At 37.3% G+C, this 18,658-nt stretch overlaps 2 protein-coding genes and 1 long non-coding RNA gene across 3 annotated transcripts; 2 read left to right on the plus strand and 1 right to left on the minus strand.

Moving 5' to 3' along the window:
• Positions 1-3,254: 3,254 nt before the first annotated feature.
• LOC309485668 (uncharacterized protein) lies at positions 3,255-10,803 on the plus strand (the record flags this gene model as incomplete). Its single annotated transcript, XM_082152599.1, has 17 exons — positions 3,255-3,876; positions 4,510-4,654; positions 4,726-4,800; positions 5,807-6,002; positions 6,166-6,335; positions 6,416-6,517; positions 6,773-7,005; positions 7,084-7,262; positions 7,351-7,441; positions 7,579-7,723; positions 7,946-8,145; positions 9,677-9,794; positions 9,874-9,965; positions 10,044-10,155; positions 10,345-10,431; positions 10,511-10,728; positions 10,795-10,803. The coding sequence occupies exons 1-17, from the start codon at positions 3,772-3,774 to the stop codon at positions 10,801-10,803; spliced, it is 2,277 nt and encodes a 758-aa protein (XP_082008725.1). The 5' UTR covers positions 3,255-3,771.
• On the plus strand, positions 10,788-13,075 carry LOC309484753 (uncharacterized protein). The gene is made up of 3 exons (XM_082151114.1): positions 10,788-10,935; positions 12,518-12,704; positions 12,861-13,075. Exons 1-3 carry the CDS (start codon positions 10,821-10,823, stop codon positions 12,886-12,888), a joined length of 330 nt encoding a protein of 109 aa, XP_082007240.1. The 5' UTR covers positions 10,788-10,820; the 3' UTR covers positions 12,889-13,075.
• A 4,495-nt stretch (positions 13,076-17,570) lies between these two features.
• Positions 17,571-18,178, minus strand: LOC309485503. Its single transcript, XR_014201213.1, has 3 exons — positions 18,098-18,178; positions 17,914-17,994; positions 17,571-17,686 (listed from the first exon to the last, which is right to left on the minus strand). It is a non-coding gene; the product is annotated as an uncharacterized lncRNA (long non-coding RNA).
• Between the last annotated feature and the right edge of the window lie 480 nt (positions 18,179-18,658).

Raw genomic sequence — 18,658 nt, forward strand, 5'->3', positions numbered from 1 at the left:
GTGACAGGTTGTCCCGTCCTCAAGACACCAGACTTCCAATTTATTTCTCCGCAGGCAACAAATTACCATTACAGACTTGTTCAAATCCCTAGGCACCCATTTCTGCAGCACATACTGTAGACTTACCTCATCAGAAAGACACACCAAACATTGTACTCGCTCAGACAATTAAGAAAATTCAGAGTCAGTCAGCACCTTCAACTATTTTTTTTTTTTTTATGCTGCCATTGTGGAGAAGTGCAGAAGGTACAAATGGTCTATAGTTTAAACAAGGTCTATGTTTTTGTCATATGTCATATGCTCAGATACTTTAAAACAGTGCATCCTGGACATTTTGCATATTGCAAGATAAAATCAGAAATCCAATATGCCTTCATTTGTCTTTTTTTAATTGAGGAGGCCAACAAAAAGTCATTTCAGCACACATCTAAAAAGAAAGTTGTCAATTAAAAAGCTTTGCCTGCAAACTTTTCCAAAGCGGTCTTCTGCATTTCAAATATTTTCCCAGGAAACACTCAGATCTTTTTTTATTTTTTTATGTTCAGGCAAGCAGCATTCATTACATCCAAGAAAAACGTCTGGTTATATAGATGGTGGTCAGATTTGATGGTGGTATAGAAAAATGAGGGAAGTAAAGAGACATCATTCTAAGATGGACTGTGAAGTGCTCTTTGATTGCATAGGAGTGTTGAAATGCCACATTTTCCCATATAATCACAAATATTGGCATTTTTCTCCTCACTTGGACTCCCATTGAGGTCATTCCAGAATGAAATGAGGCTCTCTGTATTGTATAGCTCAATTACAGGTTTTTGCAACTGCAGGCCATCAGAGGATAATACTGCACACACTGTGACGATGCCACCTCTGGAATGACCTGGGACATCACTGCTGCCAGGGATTCACATGCTGATTTTAATAAAACATTTTCTTTTCTGAATTATTGGCAACCCTTCATTTAATACTTTATGCAACCTTTGCCAAGATAACAGCTCTGGATCTTCTCCTACAGTATAATGTGTAATAAGGGTGATGAACATATGTCAAGAGATCGGAGATCGTTCCTCCATACAGAATCTCTCCAGATCCTTCAGATTCAGAGGTTCATGTGTCATGATCCTGGCCTGTGTTCCCCTGTTCTATTTGTCCCTATGTTCAGTTTCTGGGTTAGGTTTTGTAGTCCTTTTTAGTCCTTTTGTTGATTGGTTCCCCGTTCATTAATCTTGATTGTTTCAAGATGTGTCTTGTTATATTGTTAGTTTATTTAAACCTCTCTCTGTCAGGTCTTGTCCTTCATGACTGTTTGTTCGGCGTGCTTTATTCTTGTTTTCCTGTGTTCAGAGATTTCCTGTTCCTCGTGTGTTGGTTATTTTGTTAATAAATGTGATTTATTGCAATTGGATCCTACTCTCCTGCATTTTTAAAGTGCACCATCATTACACCATGCTTGTGGACTATTTTCTTCAGCTCATCCTACAGGTTTTTATGGAGTTTGGGTCAGGGGACTGCTATGTCCATGGCAAAACCTTCATTCTGTGGTTAGTGAACTGTTCTGTTATTTATTTTGAGATGTGCTTCCGATCATTGTCTTGCTGGAATATCCAATCATGGCCCAGTTTAAGCTTCCTGACAGGCCCATTCAGGTGCTGATTTAATATAGTAGTTGGAGTTTATGATACTGTGTACACAAACAAGTTGTCCAGGGTCATTGGAAGAAAAATAGATAAATAAATAAAATAAATAAATAAAATACCAAGACAACAGTCTACTCTAGGCTGTTCGGTTTTGTTCTAAACCACTACTCTGTTGTACAGACATGCCTGGACATATTGGTGAGGGCATATTCCTCTCCCCCATATTTGGATTCTAAATGCTGTTGTAGACTAAACATATATTTCCTGTTGGTTTGCTCAAAACTTCTCACAATTGTCAAACTGTGCATTCTCAACGCCACTGAGAACGCAACGCCACTGTTGAGCGCTCCAGAATTGACAGCACTCTCAGACCAGCTTCTCAGAAGGAAAGGTCTTAATTTATGACATGGTCGATTATACTATAGTCATAGCACTGATCTCATCTCAGACTGCAGCTCGTAGTCTTCCTATCATTTGTCTTACACCATTCATCTTCCTCTTCACTCTACCCGTCTGTCAGTCTGTCAGTCATGTTTCAACCCAGTCTCACGGCAATTCGTGATGTGGTCACGTAATTTAATCAATTTTTTCGTGGCAGGGACACGTTAATTTAATTATTTTCGTAACGGCAGCACGATTTTTTTTAACCAATGCATTTCAATTGGATGCATATTTCGTGCAATAGCACGAATCTTGGGGGACACGTTAATTTCATTATTTTCGTAACAGCAGCACGATTTTTTTAACCAATGCATTTCAATTGGATGCATATTTCGTGCAATAGCACGAATCTTTCTCCCAGTGGAACCGTGTCCTGCAGCGTTGAAATTTGACCCAAAAACTCAAAAAATTATGCCAAGGGGAGTCAAATGGCTGCCCCCAGATCATTTTTATATGGCACTACTGGTTTTTGATGTTTAAAAAACCCTCGCAATGATATCAAAGTGCCCGGCTCTGCGCCAAGTTTTAGCGCGTTCATCAGCGGTGAGTTTAACAACGCATATGTAGTGCAACCGCATTCAGCGGTGAGTTTAACAACACGCAACTGCAGGTAAACCGGCAATCAGAGGTGAGTTTGACCAACACAACGCTCAACTGCAGGTACAACGGCATTAAAAGGTGAGTTTAACAACGCTTCAAGGTCCGAGCAAGTAAGCAGTTTAAGCGTTTTCTTGTCATAGCAACACTGACTGCTTTATCTAGAGCATGCTGGATAGTATTTTTATCGGAGGTTTGTAGATTTTAATATATATATATATATATATATATATATATATATATATATATATATATATATATATATATATATATATATATATATAATCCTGTAAATTAATAACGCTGACGTACGGGGCGATCCCAGGGTCCATTGCGATTTTCCACTTGGTAAGTACAAGAGTTAACTTGGATAGCTGCTATACTATTCTTACATTTACACATCAAAAACTGTTTAATTAGGACAAAAAGTTGTGTTTAGAAACTTTTGTAAGCTATCCATTTCATTCTTATGACGATAAATGATAGAAGACTTAGGCCTATAAAAAAAGATATAGGCTAGCTTTCTGCACCAAAAGATCGATTTTTTTGCAGGCTAGCGAACTTATCTAGCAGCTAATTGAATTCAAGTTAATTTTTGTTGCATATGATCATATAAGGTAGCCTACAATCCTAGGGGAATATAACATTTTTATTATTTCTACTGTTTTCAGAGGATTGAAAGTTGTCCTCCATAGTCCAGACTGCGTCCATTTTAGATTTTTTAATTGAGCACTTCAGTGCTCAAAGTTAAGTTTAGCTGCACCATGAAAATGTTATATTTTATCCATTGTTAAGTAGTTTCTTATGACGATAAGAATCATTGATAAGTTTCGATAAGTTTCATTGTCTTTGTCCCATATAAAATCCTTCCCTCTAAACGAGTGTTTTTTTTTTTTTTTTTAGATTCTTCCAACGTTAACTTACCCATTACCCACCTGCTGTGATTAAGTTACCACCACAACCAAAGGCCCTTTTAAGCGCCAACCTCTTTGTATTTGTGCACTGTTTGTGTTTCGGTCTGTCTCTCATTTCTGTCTGTGTCTCTTATCTCTGTCCATCTCAGTGTCTGTCCTTCTTTTTCTGTCTGCCCCTCAATTCTATGATGACCACTACACGTGTCACCAATTGTCAAGATGACAATTACATGGAGGGGAGACGGATGGCTCTTGAAATGAGCTTAGAACATGCCCTGACTGAAGCCAGGGTAGGTGTTTTGGTAACACTTGATTTTACAGTACCCTTGTTACGATATGTTACATGTACTTACTATAGTAATAACAGTTAGGTATGCATAATTACATATAACTAACCCTCAACCAAATCCTAACCTATTCCTAAAGTAAGTACATGTAGTTACTTAATATTACTCAGTTCTTAAATGTTTAATTACATTGCAACAAATGACACTTAAAATAAGGTGTAACCGGTGTTTTTTAGGTGTTGAATTTTCGGATGCAATGAAATAGAGTTGGGTCCTATTCTATGTATTGCCACGTACAAAAAACAACTATCCATTGTACCTTAATGGTTTAAGAACTATTTAGCCTATAATAATCACTCTGTAGCTTAGCATTAAACAGTATTATATAAGGCTAATTATATAAGCCTAGGTACCTCAAACTCATTCAGTCTGTGATTGCATCTAGCTGCTCTCAATTGTCAAACATATTTATGAAAGCCAAACTGAATGCACTGATCAAGGATTCTTTGTTGACATTTTTTTTCCTCAAAATGTAAAAAGTTTATGATAAGAGGGTTTTACATTTTGCATCTTTTGTTAAAATAAATTAACAGATCATAATCTTGATCTAATCATGACTTTCACTTCAACCCCCAGAAAGAATCCGAGGAGCAGAGGCAAGTTGCCCCTCCTCCAATCCCAAAAAGGGTGTGTTTAGGGCGTGGCAAGCCAAGGGGGAGGCGTGGAGGGCTTGGCAAGCCAAGGGGGAGGCGTGGAGGAAGGCCCAAAGCCTCATCTACCGGTAATAATAATAGTAATTGGTTATATATCATTGTCAAGATCTAACTTGGTTTTTTCTCTGTGCTGTTGTAGTTACACACAACCAGATTGGGAACTATCTCACTGAAGATCTTCCTGCAGCCAGTCTTGATCCTCAAGTGGAATTTGGTAAAATATGGTCAAATATATTTGAATTATTATGTAATTTTCTGAGGCAGATCCGAAACCAAGGTTCACACAAATCCTGGAACACCTGTATCATTGGAGACTAGATTTAGGGCTGCACGATATTGAAGAAAAGTGCGATATGCAATAACTCATTAAATAATGTGATATGCAATACGATAATGCTTAATGTGTACAATAAACTTAAATTATTTTTTAAATATATTTAATTGTTCCTGTTGCAGTGTTTTACAGTAGTATATGTGTTATTTTTACATCAGTGTAAGATCAGTTTAGGGGTTCAGGTCATCGCACATTAGGGTTATTAAACAACGGAAACTGAATAATCAAATGTAAAAACAAAACACTGCTTAGTTTTCACTGTATGAATGAAATATACACTCATTTTTATTAAAGTTACAAAAGTTAATTAGCCAAGAGCAGTGAGTGATTTTCTCTTTGTCTTTAATTCATGACCCCAGTTATTGCAAGCCGTTGCGATATTTCGATAAATTTGATATATCTTGCAGCCCTAATTGCCATTAATGTAAAATCCTGGCATAAAATGTTAAAACTCGAAAGCTTGCCAGACCTCCCTTGCCTAGTTAAGGGCTGCTAAGCCACAAATTGGCTGGTGATGGTGTCAGGCGTGGCTTAGCGACCGGTCAATTTTAACCCATATCAAGTGCTTATGAATCATCAAAGCCACAAATTATGTCCACAATGGCCTGAGTCCTATTATTGAACCACTTTTTTTGGTAGTTTCAAACACACATTTACTAACTTAAATTTTGTCCCAATGAAATTCCGTCTCAATTTTCAGGTTGATACAATTTACCCTGATACATGTTTCAAAGTATGCTGAATTTGGCCCTGTGGGAAATTTGATTTGAAAAAGTTATGAAATCTGTTACTGAAAGCATTGCCAATATATGTACCCATTATTATGAAATCATGGGTCTGAACAGAAATGGCCCTTTGTCAGTTAAATTATTATTTGTCTTCACAGAAAAAAACATGGAGAGCCTCTCTGCCATGTCTGACTCCCCTGAAATCCCGAGGGCATCATCATCATGGGCTTTCAGGCAGCAGCAAGCCTCACAAAGATGGAAGGAGGCAAGGCCATTCCACCTTAAATGCCTCATCCAAACTCAGGATGTTGGCCAACCATTTTGTAGCCATTGCAGCAAGCCTGCGGTTGTTAGGTGAGATCTCATTAATGTTCTTTCATACTTTGTAGGTTTTTAGAATGCATCACTAATTGATGTCTTCATGTTTCAGATAAACTGCATGTTTATGGTTGAGTCAGGGCTGTTTCAAAGAGTTGTTGGTTCAATGACTAAATTGGTTCATTGATTTTATTCCTAGATGCAGAGAGTGTCTGCCAGACCAGTGGTTCTGTGAAACCTGCGATACAAAGAATCACAGGAGATGGCCACTCCACGATAGGGAGTCAGTCATTGAGGGCTTTTTTAAAGCTATTCCCCCATCCACATATTTTGTAAGAGGGGAGGGAGGATACAGCTCGCACAACCAGGGTAGGTAATTGCAAAACTCTTGTGTATTCTTGTCTACTAAATCTAGTAGGCTAATTTTCTGTGTATCTTTCCTTTGCTAGCTTGTATTTTGCCAACAGTGAGAGTGACTCAAAAATGTCCCTGTGAAGTCCCCAGCATAACGGTGTCACCTGGAAAAGCGGTCATTTTAATTTCCATTAATGGTAATATTTCTAAATTCTGATCTTTTTTCAATATTCAGCTGTTTCCCCCTTTTTTGGCTTTGCTTTGCAATGAAAATAACACTACTCAAAATTATAGAATACATCTTGTCATTATGATGAACCAATAAAAAAAAGACTAATCTGAACTATGTTGGTGTGATTCTACTCAAGATGTAGGCCAAGTGTCTTAAAGTGTTCCAGCTGATTGTTTCTAAAAGCTCAGGTATTCATGGGTTTGTTTTCTTATTACCCAAGGGCGTTATGACATGCACCAGCCATTGTTTGCATGCCAAGCATGCCAGCAGCAGTGGGCTCCAGAGTTCATGGACCTCATAAACAGTGGATACTGGCCAGCTTCTACCAGCTCTTCCACTTTGTATTCCCTCAACCTTTTCAGCAGTGTAAGGGAACTAAAAGTCATCGCTCCAGCACTGTCCAGACAAGCCTTGGCAAAGCTGCTGGAGCACCGTACAAAGTGTGGTGGGCGGGTAAGTGTTCAACATGATAGATTTCTTTACCATATGTAGACGTCTCAAAAGTAATATTTAATATAATGCATCTTTCAGTCAGGACCAGTGTGCGGGGACACGCTGCAGCGCAGCTTCCTCGAGTTTTCATATTGTGCTTTTGAGGAAGACAACATGTCCTGTGGTGCACCTTTCACCTGCCCTGCTTGCACCCCAGACATGCTGGCAATCTCGGTGGATGGCAACAGGAAGTTATACCGGTTTCTCAGAAACGGAAGGTGTATTTTTTCTTCCAGTATAGATTGATTCGATTTTTTATATTCAATATTCAGTGTGGATAAATGTTCTGTTTGGTTTCTTCCTCAGCTCCGACTCTTCGTTTTTTCAAGGGTCATTTATCGCAGAAGACACATCTGTGTCGGCATTTGTTGATGTCTTGCATAAAGCTGTGAAACAGGCAGGTTTCAAATTATTTTTTAATTACTATGTTTTTACAGTCCAGATTGTATTTGCACTGGTTAAAAAACTGCCCTCAGCTTCAAATTACAAGGAGTAAATACAGTATGTTTATAGTGGGTCTCATTTACATCACAGCTACCTGGACAAGGCAGATGTGGGAGCTCCTCGTGGACAGCAGCGAAGGAAACTTCTAAGAGGACCTTCAAGTTGGACGAAGAGGGTATGGAGGTTGCGGTGTGTCGACATGGTTTCCTCCTTAAAGCACTTAACATGTTCAGAGGTGAGATTATAATAAATTGTTTGCTGTTAAATGTAAATTTGTACTGTTGTTATTTGTATGTTGCTTTGTACAAAAGCTAAATAACATAATCATATGGAGAATCATCTCAATTATCACTATTAGTTCAGCTTATACCACTGCTTAGTTTGCTATTATGATGCTCTCTTTAGAATGTACAATAATAAGATATTTGCATTTCTAATACAATTTGTATATCCCTAGGTGAAATCTTTGCCTACCCCATGTATCTACACAAGGAATTGATGTGTTCAAAGCCAAGGTTCATTGCCATGGATGTAATGTGTAAATACTGGCCATATTTACGCAAATCAGCGAACATCCTTCCTGATCTCCAGGGGCTAACTTCAACCAGGCCTTTCTTAAGCGTCATGCACGCTACAGCACATTCGACTAAGTGTGAGGTATGTTTAGTGTAGGGCTGCCCCCAAATAGTCGACTAAACGTTAGTCGATATGAAGAGGGCTTGGTCGAATACATTTTCATTGGTCGGTTGGTCGCAAAAAAAATTACGCAATCAGGGGCTGCGCACTGCGCAGTCAGTGTATGACATGACATCAAAGCAACGAGAGATCAACGAGATCTGATAAAGGATGAACTAAAAATGTACTTGGCAGATTAAACAAAGGTTGATTCGGGACCATTTTCGGGTGGAAAAAAAATTAACATCGATATCCAAAGCTCGCTAAAGCAGCTTCCATTAGAGCGCATCTTTTCAAAGGCCGGCTTCATTGTGAACAAGTCGAGAAGCTCCCTTCTTCAACAATGTGGACAAGCTGGTGTTCCTCTCACATAATATGAAAAAAATAAAATCGAATTGAAAGCTTAGGTAAGAATGCTTAATTTCCTTTTTGTAGTGTTTCTGTTTGCTATCCGTTAGGCTATATATAAAAAAAAAACCGGGTAGGCCTATTTTTATAACGGGTAGGCTATACAAATAAATAAATACATATTATTTTTATTTATTCGTTTTTATATAATGCAGAAGTTGTTTTTTATTCTGTAAGAAAAATTAGTCTGATGTTTGCAATTTGTTGTTTTAGGTCAAGACTCATCCGTCGTCTTAATGGCAGTTTGCGGCTGTGCTCTGATATTTTTTATTTGTAGCCTATTAGTGTTCTTTAAATTATTCGTTCCACATTTTGTCTTAAATATAGTTGTTCTAAACAATTTAATCAAATACTTAGGCTGTTGATTTGTTTGCCGCCTTCTTTTTTATTCTAAGTTTTGGCGTTGTGCGATGTGCCATGTGCATTTATTAAATTGTTCGTTTTTGTTCATTTTCCTTTTGAACAATGAATTTTCCACTGTATTTTTATACCAAACAGCGTTTTTGCTACAGTATTTATTTGGGGTTTTTTGCCTTGTTTTGTACTAGGCCTAAGTTACTAATAAGTTTATTTAATTTATTTTAAAGAACGAATTTTATTTTATTCAAAACTGTTTTTTTGTTTGTTTGTTTGTTTGACATGTAACTGTTACAGTTTGTATTTTTGATAATAAATTATTAAAATGCACAGGCAGTCGGATTGCTGTTTTTATGTTAGGCTATAATTAGCCTATAACGTTCCGGCCACTGATTTTTGTGTCTGTAAGCGCTGTACTTTAAACGCTTTACTATTCTGTTTTAAGCGCTTCATTTTCATTTTGAACGCGCTAATATCATGCTTTAGCATTTTCTGTCATATGGAAGTGTTAAACTTCAACTTGGACTATACCTTTCCTTGTATATACGCAAGTTTTTTATATTAATATCATAAATGAACGATTATTCGACTAATCGCTAAAATGCAGGAGTGTTAGTCGACTAGGAATATCTTTAGTCGGGGGCAGCCCTAGTTTAGTGTTTATTATGTTTAACTTTATCATATGTTTAACTTTTTACCCGATAATGACCGGCGGACATTACATTACCCCTTACATGTCTTCTTCTAGATTACATGGAGTGGCAAGAATCAAGACGGAGCAGGGTCAACAGCGGGGGAGGAAGTTGAACAAGTGAACAGCTACCTCTCCCGCTGTGCCTTAACAACTAAATACATGTCGAAAGGAGGTAATTGTAGTATTACTCTTCTAATGTCATTTTTTTATTGCTTATTGCATGATTTTTACTCAACATTTACTCTCAACAGCACGTGTGGACATGCTGACAATCCAGGCTATGGCCTGGAACTACAAGAAATTCATTACACTACATCGGGCATTGTCTGCAAGATATGTGAAGGTGTGTTCTGTGTAAATGGATTCAATTTGTGTTTATTGTGTAGCTTTGTGTAACTGTATTGTTTAACTGTTGCATTAGACTTGCCAGAGGCTTCAGGAGGAGACTGCAAGTCTAGCGGAGCTTAAAGAAAGCTTGGCTTGCACCGATGAAGCAGTGTGGGTTTCTGATGTGCGGGAATGGGCAGCTGGTGGTAAGTTTGAACCAATAACATGTTTCATTTTGTGCTTCCTCATTGGTGGGGATCATTTAGATCATGATATTTAAGCTGCCTACTGCTTACTATACTTCATGCCACTTTCTCTGTAAGCCTTTTTTTGGCACCCACCCCCTCCCAACTCGTCCTTCTTTACACTATTGTGTTTTTGTGTTGCATTTCCAGAAACAACAGGTACTTCCCTAGAGAAGTCCATTGAGGGACAATATCTTAACATGAGGCAGCGGAAGCAAGCTCTATACCGGCAAAATGGTATTATTACATTGTCTATAGATAATTGCTCACTGTATTTTTTGTCACTATTTTTACCTTCTGCTTCATGTCTTTACAGATAGCGGCAAGTTCCGTCACCGCCTGCGGAGGAAAATTGCTGAGAGCAAGAGATTGCTATATAAAGACATCGAGACATACAACAGTCATGAGCCTGCCATGGCAATTGATGTCAATGAAGTGGAGCAGTCACTATCCGGAGACAACCCATCCCCAACATGGCCGTGGGAGGTTCATGGCAGCGGTAAGCGGAGTTTCCGGAGACATCTGATTTGTTTTGTAAAGATTCAAGTCAAAATTTGTATTTATACATTTTCTTTACTTCTTTTGTTGCACAAATCGAAGACAAGTTGAAAATTTTCAACAAATCCATGCTGAAAATGAGACTAGAGGAGGAAAGGACAATACTTGTTCAAGAGATGGCCCAGCACTGCTCATGGTTGCAGAAGTTGCAGGCTACTCTTAAAAGAAAGACTTCAGAGGAAGGCAAGTTTCATCTTTCTAACCATATCAATCAAACAAGAAAGTTATGGTGATAAGGACACCATACTTTAACTTTACATAAAAAGAGACATATCTTATTAGAAATCAGTTGAAAAACATTACACTGACCATCTAATTTTGTTGAGTTATCCGCAAAGTGAGAGCAAATGTTCAGTCAAAAGTCAAAGCCAAATATTTATAAATACTGTATAAATTATACATTGATTCTTATTAAAGCTACTATTAAAGTTCTCAGTCAAGAGCAGTGAGTGATTTCCTCTGTTTTTATCAACATTAAATGGATAGTTCTCTCTAAAATGTTAATTGTCATCATTTACTCTCTCAAGTTGTTTTAAACCTGAATAAGTTTCTTTTCTTCTGTTGAAAGTTATTTGGAAGAGTCTGGGTAACCAAATCCATAGTATATTTTTTCCTATTGAAGTCATTGGGGACCAACAACTGTCTGGTTACCAACATTCTTCAAAATATCTTCTTTTGTGTTCAGTGCAAGAAATAAATTAATACAGGTTTAGAACAAAATTACAGCGAGTAAATAATGACAATTTTTATTTTTAGGTGAACTATCCCTTTAAGGACAAGTGGCTGCATCCTGTTTAATATTACAGCTGTCTCTGTAAGAGCTGCACACGACGTGTCTAATATACACGCATTTGATAAGCAGATTTCTCTCATGTTTCTCGGTTTGCTTTCAGTTTAGACATAGCCAACTTTCTCGATGTCAACCTTGTGTGTATTTGAGAGTATTAACAGAATAAAACTCAAAAGATAACTAGATAACTTTTAATTCGAGTATCAGGCGCTAGTGTTCGCGCTCAGCAAAGCTCATGTTGGAACGTTTAACCGGTAATGAAGGCTTTAAAGCACGTGTAAATGATGACCTTTTGTAAACTCGCTGAACTGCAGTGTCCCATTCCTCTACTTTAACATTTGATGTGAGTATTTGCCGCGTTGTTCACTAGGCTGTAGAGACACACGATATAGGCTACACATATTTCTACAAAAGCAGTCAGCCACTTGCTTGGGGCAAGGATCACAGCGCAAATTTGAACTATATTGAGATATATGCGATATTGTCTAATTCTGTATCGCATTTAAAAATATTAAAAATACAGATTTTTATATCGATATGTCATCCAGCCCTAGTATGTGCCATCCATAAACTTGCACTCTGCAAGTGAAGAACGTCTTGTGGTGCCATCTCAAAGAGGCACTTTCTCTGACCTTTACCATGACTGTTCCCTGCTGGTTGAATGATCTCTGCCTATTTCAACCAGAGCTGCAGAGTCAATAGTCACTTTCAAAAAACACCTGAAGACTCATCTCTTTCAAAAGCACTTGATTTAGTATATTAACATGTCTGTTCTCTTCAAAAAAAATTAAAATTCTGTACTGCGTTAGATCAAACTGAGAAAGATCATGGTACTTGCATATTGTTGTCCTACTGTGGGTTTAACTGCTTCTATTGTCTCCTTTGTAAGTCGCTTTGAATAAAAGCATCTGCTAAATGAATAAATGTTAATGTATGTCATGGTAATTTGGAGTTTTTTTCACTCTTCACTTACAGACAAGCGAAACAAGGGCCTTTCCTGTCTCTGCAGAAAGCGTCTATCTGAAGTTTCGGATATGTTGACCGAGGTGCATCTCCAATACAAGGCTGTTTTGGGCCCTCAGGGCTCTGCTATAGAGCTGGAAGAGGAGAATGAAAGTGACTTCAGCAGTCCAGACACCAGTGAAAATGAAGAGGAGTGCAGGTAATAATAATTATGTGAAAAGTGTTATTTTTTTAATAGCTGTAACTTATGTAACCTGTCAAATTGAATAAAGATAACATTAATACTACATTTGTCTTCCAGAGTTTGAATAGGGACATGTTTAATCTTTACTCTGTTTGTGTCTGTGTCTCTCAGGGAGGAGCTACCGGGCAGGTGTCTGTAATCAATTGATTGCAGCCTGGGCAGTGTGAGGGACTTTCATGGCTGCTATTCTGCTACTGTATCACATTGTTTTTCTTTTTGTTTGCCTTTTTGCCATATAACTGATTACGCCACACTTTTATTTCATACCATATCATTTATACTGATTATTGCTTATTTCTCATTTTTCATCTCATATATTTACTGTAATAAATCACTATTTTTTGTATCTTAATCCACGTGTGGTCTCCCATTTCATTTTGCATGGGCAAAAAGGAGCCTGGTCACGGTTACACTGTTGTTCCACTTTTCTGGACTTGTAAGGTTTATATATGAGCTAAAATCACACCTTACACATTCACTGACTATAGCGCTTTCTAGAAATGAAATTTTTTTCAATCTTATGCTCCGCCTACTGACAACACACAAGCAGCTGGAGGTCCCTGAATCAAAATATGTTCCACATGCTGGCATTTCATGAATTAATGGGTGTACCACTTGTATACAAGGTGTTACAAGTATATCCGGTACATCAAGCTTGCCACAGCTGGTAAGGTCAGTGAAATTGGGTTTATCTCAAAACACACCTCTTTATAACATAATAATCAATCAAAATATAGAAGTTTTAATGGTTTGTGTATGATTTCAGAACTTTTGTTGACTGACATATGTCAAAATTATGCTCTTTGAACGGTTGTTGTTGAAGATATCTTGTGCATCATGATTCCCACAGCACCTAAGATGAGCATAATTAGGTTTATTTCACCACAGCACACCTTTTTATATCATAATCATTAAAAAATATGGACGTTTTAATGGATTGTGTATGATTTCAGAACTTTTCTTGATCAATTGTCAAAAATATACTCTGAATTTCATTACATTTATTATACAGGAAAAGTTTAAAGTAACAGTTAAGTCACCGTCAAACGGGCCTGGCTCAGTTTAAGCAACTGGTTTACAGCAGGTTCCTGTTCTGCAGCAACATAAAACAATGAACAAGCTCAGTACATTTTTACAAGACATAGATATAAACTGAACAAAGTACAGGCCGATTCAACAGTAAAATACGTGTTTAAACAAATTAGTGTGTGCAAGTATGACTATCCCGGAGAAATAGTTTATATGACTTTTTAAAATGTATGATGGAAGATAATGAATGGTAGTTTTTTTTTTTTTTTTTTTTTTTTTTTTTGTAAATTACGAATAAAACATACATCAAATGTATATGGTAATACAGAGCAGCACTACAGGCATTAAATAATAATACATTTAATTTGTTTGATTGGGGAGACAAAGAAAATGTGCAGTGATGGGGGTCCTTCAGAAGCATGGTAAACACTGCCATAGAGAGTACTGTTGCAGTAGTCCAGTCTGGAGGTGATGAGGGCATGAACAAGATTGATGCATTGGATAATTAGTTCAATATAGAATATGGGGCTATGCATGCAGTTTGATGCACCAAAGTAAGCAGGAAGATAGAACATGTCTTAATTCATATGAATAGACATGCACAGGCTTTTAGCATATGGGTAATGGGTTACAGTTTACATAGTCCCATATTGTAGATTGTGGAACCAACTTTACAGGTGGTACATTTTGGCCTATTTAACACTGAAGGTGGCTTTTCGAAAAGCCTTTAGCCTGTGACAATGACTGACTCTAACCCTAACCAGAGTAACCCTGTGATTGGTACACCGAGTCAGTTTAACAGGTTTGTTGGGTTTCGCTTTATCCAGTTAGATCTAAGCTTACACCGACTCCTGCTCTAAACCTAACCAGAGTAACCCGGTGGTTGGTACACTGCATCTACTCCTGATTTACCCAAACCAGAGGAGTCTGGATTCTGGCGTAGCCTTTATCTATTTCTGCTCTAAAACTTACCCATAGTAACTGTCGAGTGGTGCCCTTGTCCAAGTGTTTATGGGGTCCATACCCGATCCAATGGTAGAATCACAGAAGCACTGTGATTTTATACCCATAGGGCAGATAGGCCTTTCCCACTATAGTTCCAAAGTTCTAACCTAATAAGGTAGTCAGACAAGCATTGGCCACTTCTTTCCTCGGGAGGGGGAAGGGCTGTTGTAATATCCACAAAAAACCTAACTCTAACCCTAACTCTATCTCTAACCCTAACCTTCTAACCCTAACCCTAATGGTAATAATTTACTTGGTGCAAAGAAAACTTGTCACAAATAAAGGTAATTGATCAATAGAATAACTTGTCACAATTAAAGGTAGTTGACCTTTAAATAAGACAATCAATTTAGACAAGCATTGGTCACTTCTTTCCTCAGGAGGGGGAAGGGCTAAAAAAAACCTAACCCTAACTCTATCTCTAACCCTAACCCTAACCCTAACTCTATCTCTAACCCTAAGCCTAACCTTCTAACCCTAACCCTAATGGTAATAATTTACTTGGTGCTAAGAAAACTTGTAACAAATAAAGGTAATTGATCTATTTCTAGAATAACTTGTCACAATCAAAGGCAATCGATCTATATTTTGAGAATTATTAATAAAGCTGATCAGCCTCACAAAAACATGCACCGGCCAACACACTCCTGCGATCTTCCTAAGGAAGGTGTTGCTTTATGAAAAACCTAACCTTAACCCCAAACAGTTCTGTCAATGGTTGGAGAATTATTTGGGAACTGGTTTGTCCTGAAAATTACTGTCCATATGCTGTCTGAGGATTCGAGTCTGAACCCTTGACTTGCCAAAGCAGGGGCCTGTAGGCTTCCATATATGGTAGTTGAACAAACTCAGGGTTGCAGGATTACTTTCGAGTTGACAAAACCAAAACAATTCAACCAGGCTTTGTTGGTACCATGATGCAGAACTTATGTGTGACATCAGTAGCGAACAGCCAATCACATGCTGTGAAATAGTGAAACTGAGATTCATTTCTTGAGAGAAACAGCAAAATTCACTTTTTTTCCTACAATTTTAAGAAATTAAACAAATTTACACAGCAAGGAGAAAATAGCTGTCTATAAAAGGACAACTAAAAGAAAAGGTCTCACTACTTTATATTACTTTAAGTAAAATTTGTAAAGTTAGTTATTATGGTTGACAAAGGTCTAGTAGTCTGAACATGCAGTCATTTTATTGCTTCATTTATTGATTCTAAAGCATATTTATATTACCTTTATATAATAAAAATTGTACCTGTGATTGGTCAAGGGTATAATAATTACATAATATTTAAATCATACAAAAGTGTTTTATTCTAAATTAGCATTACTAAATGCCAGACGATTTTGTCTTTAAAAATCATTTGCTATGTACTGACTATTAATTTGGAGTATAAAGAGGTGGAGGAACTTTATCGCATCAGACATGTGACACTTTGCCCTCAGCTGATTGGCCAAACTTCAGTCTGAGATCTCGAATCCAGAACACAACCTGCACAGGAGCAGGTTAGCTGTCTATATGCAGAGTAAGATACTATGGCGACGAACACCGTTTAAAGCCAATCTTCTTTCATAGTAGGCTACCTAAAACCCAGGGTTGGCGGAAACTAAACTGAAACACAGCTGGCTAGCCACCTAAACCGGCTTCATGGTCTACGTTAGGCCCCACTGGTCAGCTGTGAAAATATTTAGCAAAACATATACATCTGAATTTATTTTACAAAATTGCACATATCTTTATGTTTTATGGTCGTGATTATTGTTCATGACATGCTTATAAAATTGTACTGTATCTCTGCATATTACATGCCTGGTGTGTGTGTGGCAATATTATATATGATATTTAACCAGATAGCATCTGAGAAAAAATGTTACTGCCTCTGGACCCCAGGTTATCGTAGAGCCCATCAACGGTGTAAAAGAAAATGGCACATTCAAAAGAGCTTGAATCCTTAAAACACTAGTCAGATCTTTCTGAAATGTGTTATGCTATTTTGCCTACTTAAGATATGGTTTATAATTATATCGGTTATTGGTCCATTTCTTTATGTTATATGAACCACATAATTTAATTACACACGATTAAAAGTTTTATTATACAATATGTATATAAAAATGTCTACTTCTGACCCCTGTTGCTAGGCAAGAACCTGTACAGCTTGGCTAAAGAACAATACACAGGCTGCATGAAACAACAGAACCTTATAATATGCATTGAATGATAATGCATAAGAATCATGAGATTATCATCACCCAATTATGCACTGAGTCATTGTTAGAAGTAAATAATTTTTATTGTTACTTATGCTTTGGATTTTCAATACATGAACATTCAATCAGAGGAAGTGTGTCCACTCCACACACATTGGGAAAACACCTGCAGTAATGGGAATAATCTATTTGACTGTAAACATTAACAACCATCAAATAAACTCAGATCACAAACTGCACAACTACCTTTAACAATAAAATACTGTTAACATACTAAATTTAAAAGCTATTCCATATTTATTAATGTATTGCATACTACCGGTCATTTCATTTACAGACATTGCTTCTTTTAATTAATTTGTACTTTGTTGAATGTTGTCTATTTGAAAGGGACAATAGTATGTCACAATTATCTTATGTATGAAAGTGACAAAAATATCTCAATATTTAGCAAAAATTGAATTTAATATACATTTAATAGAAACTATAAGCTGATGAAAAGTGGACAGGTGTGTGGAGTTGTGTTTAGGCTTAACAGGCTGTTTGATTGGAGAGCCCTGTGCTAAAAGTGGCATGAGGTAGAAGCGGCACCACCACAACCACCAATCCATTGTCCACTGGAACATTCTTATCGTCTTGGGTCTTCTTTTTGGGCCATTCTACAGTCTCACCACCATTATATAACAGGAGAGCCTAAAAAACAAATTGGAAAAACATAGATTTGTGCCCAAAATTCCAGTCATTATTGGGAAATAAGTCCTTTCAGAATGAATCAAGACCTGTTCGCCTTGTAGGGAGTTATTTTCAATATAATGACTGGCATTCTACACATGATCCCTTACTTATTAAATTACTACAGTCATTCACAGACATAGTATTGTGTGGCTGTGAAATGAAAGTGAAAGATGTACTGTACTTACCAAGGATCAACGACCAGACAGTGTAGTGGTACTTATACAGGGAAGTGGGACACGAGAAAGACCGGCTTCTTCAGCTTGCTTCTGGAGGGTGGAGGGGGGGGGTGGATATGTAATGATCAGCTGACATTTTACAGAAGTTGGTAAAGTAAAAAATTTAGGAGGTTCAACACAGTACAATACTTACTTATCTACCTTACCAAGGACCACTGATGGAACTGAAACCAAATAATGGAGTAGGACCACATCAGCCTATCAGGAGCAGTGACTGGTAAAACATCAGTAAAGAGGACAGGTGTAAGGTCATTTAAACCACCATGAATATAAAATTTCAGCTAAATAAATCACACACACAATCCACCAAAACAATCGCAAATTTATAATTATTGTAAATAATCACACTACATCACCTTCTATTGTATGAATGTTGGAAAATGTCAGGTTGGAAATGTGTTTGTGATGACCATTATGGATATTGCACATTCCTTTTAAATTATTTACACTGTCATCCGTGAGGGATTTTTTTTCTCAAATAAATTGCATCTGACTTACAGCATGTATTGAAGAGTCTTCATAGAGAGAATGAAGAGTTCTGCGTCCATTTGTGAACACATTTTGCTTGGTTGAATAATTTACTAACCTCTTGATAAACCACATATCAAAAGAAGAACCTGTTTCTGTATGGAGTTAGGCATTCTTGAATTATCCAGTTCTGAAATGCCAGAAAATGTTGAACATCTACCTTCTT

Source organism: Leuciscus leuciscus, assembly GCF_965113295.1.
Source record: "Leuciscus leuciscus genome assembly, chromosome: 21".
In the NCBI taxonomy this organism is placed as follows: domain Eukaryota; kingdom Metazoa; phylum Chordata; class Actinopteri; order Cypriniformes; family Leuciscidae; genus Leuciscus; species Leuciscus leuciscus.

Bases quoted from the DNA above. Each gene is read 5' to 3' on its own strand.
- LOC309484753 (XM_082151114.1), top strand. From the start codon at position 10,821: ATGCTGAAAATGAGACTAGAGGAGGAAAGGACAATACTTGTTCAAGAG. The intron at 10,936-12,517 runs GCAAGTTTCATC...CTTCACTTACAG, and splicing joins AAGAAAGACTTCAGAGGAAG to ACAAGCGAAACAAGGGCCTT. The intron at 12,705-12,860 runs GTAATAATAATT...TGTGTCTCTCAG, and splicing joins GAAAATGAAGAGGAGTGCAG to GGAGGAGCTACCGGGCAGGT.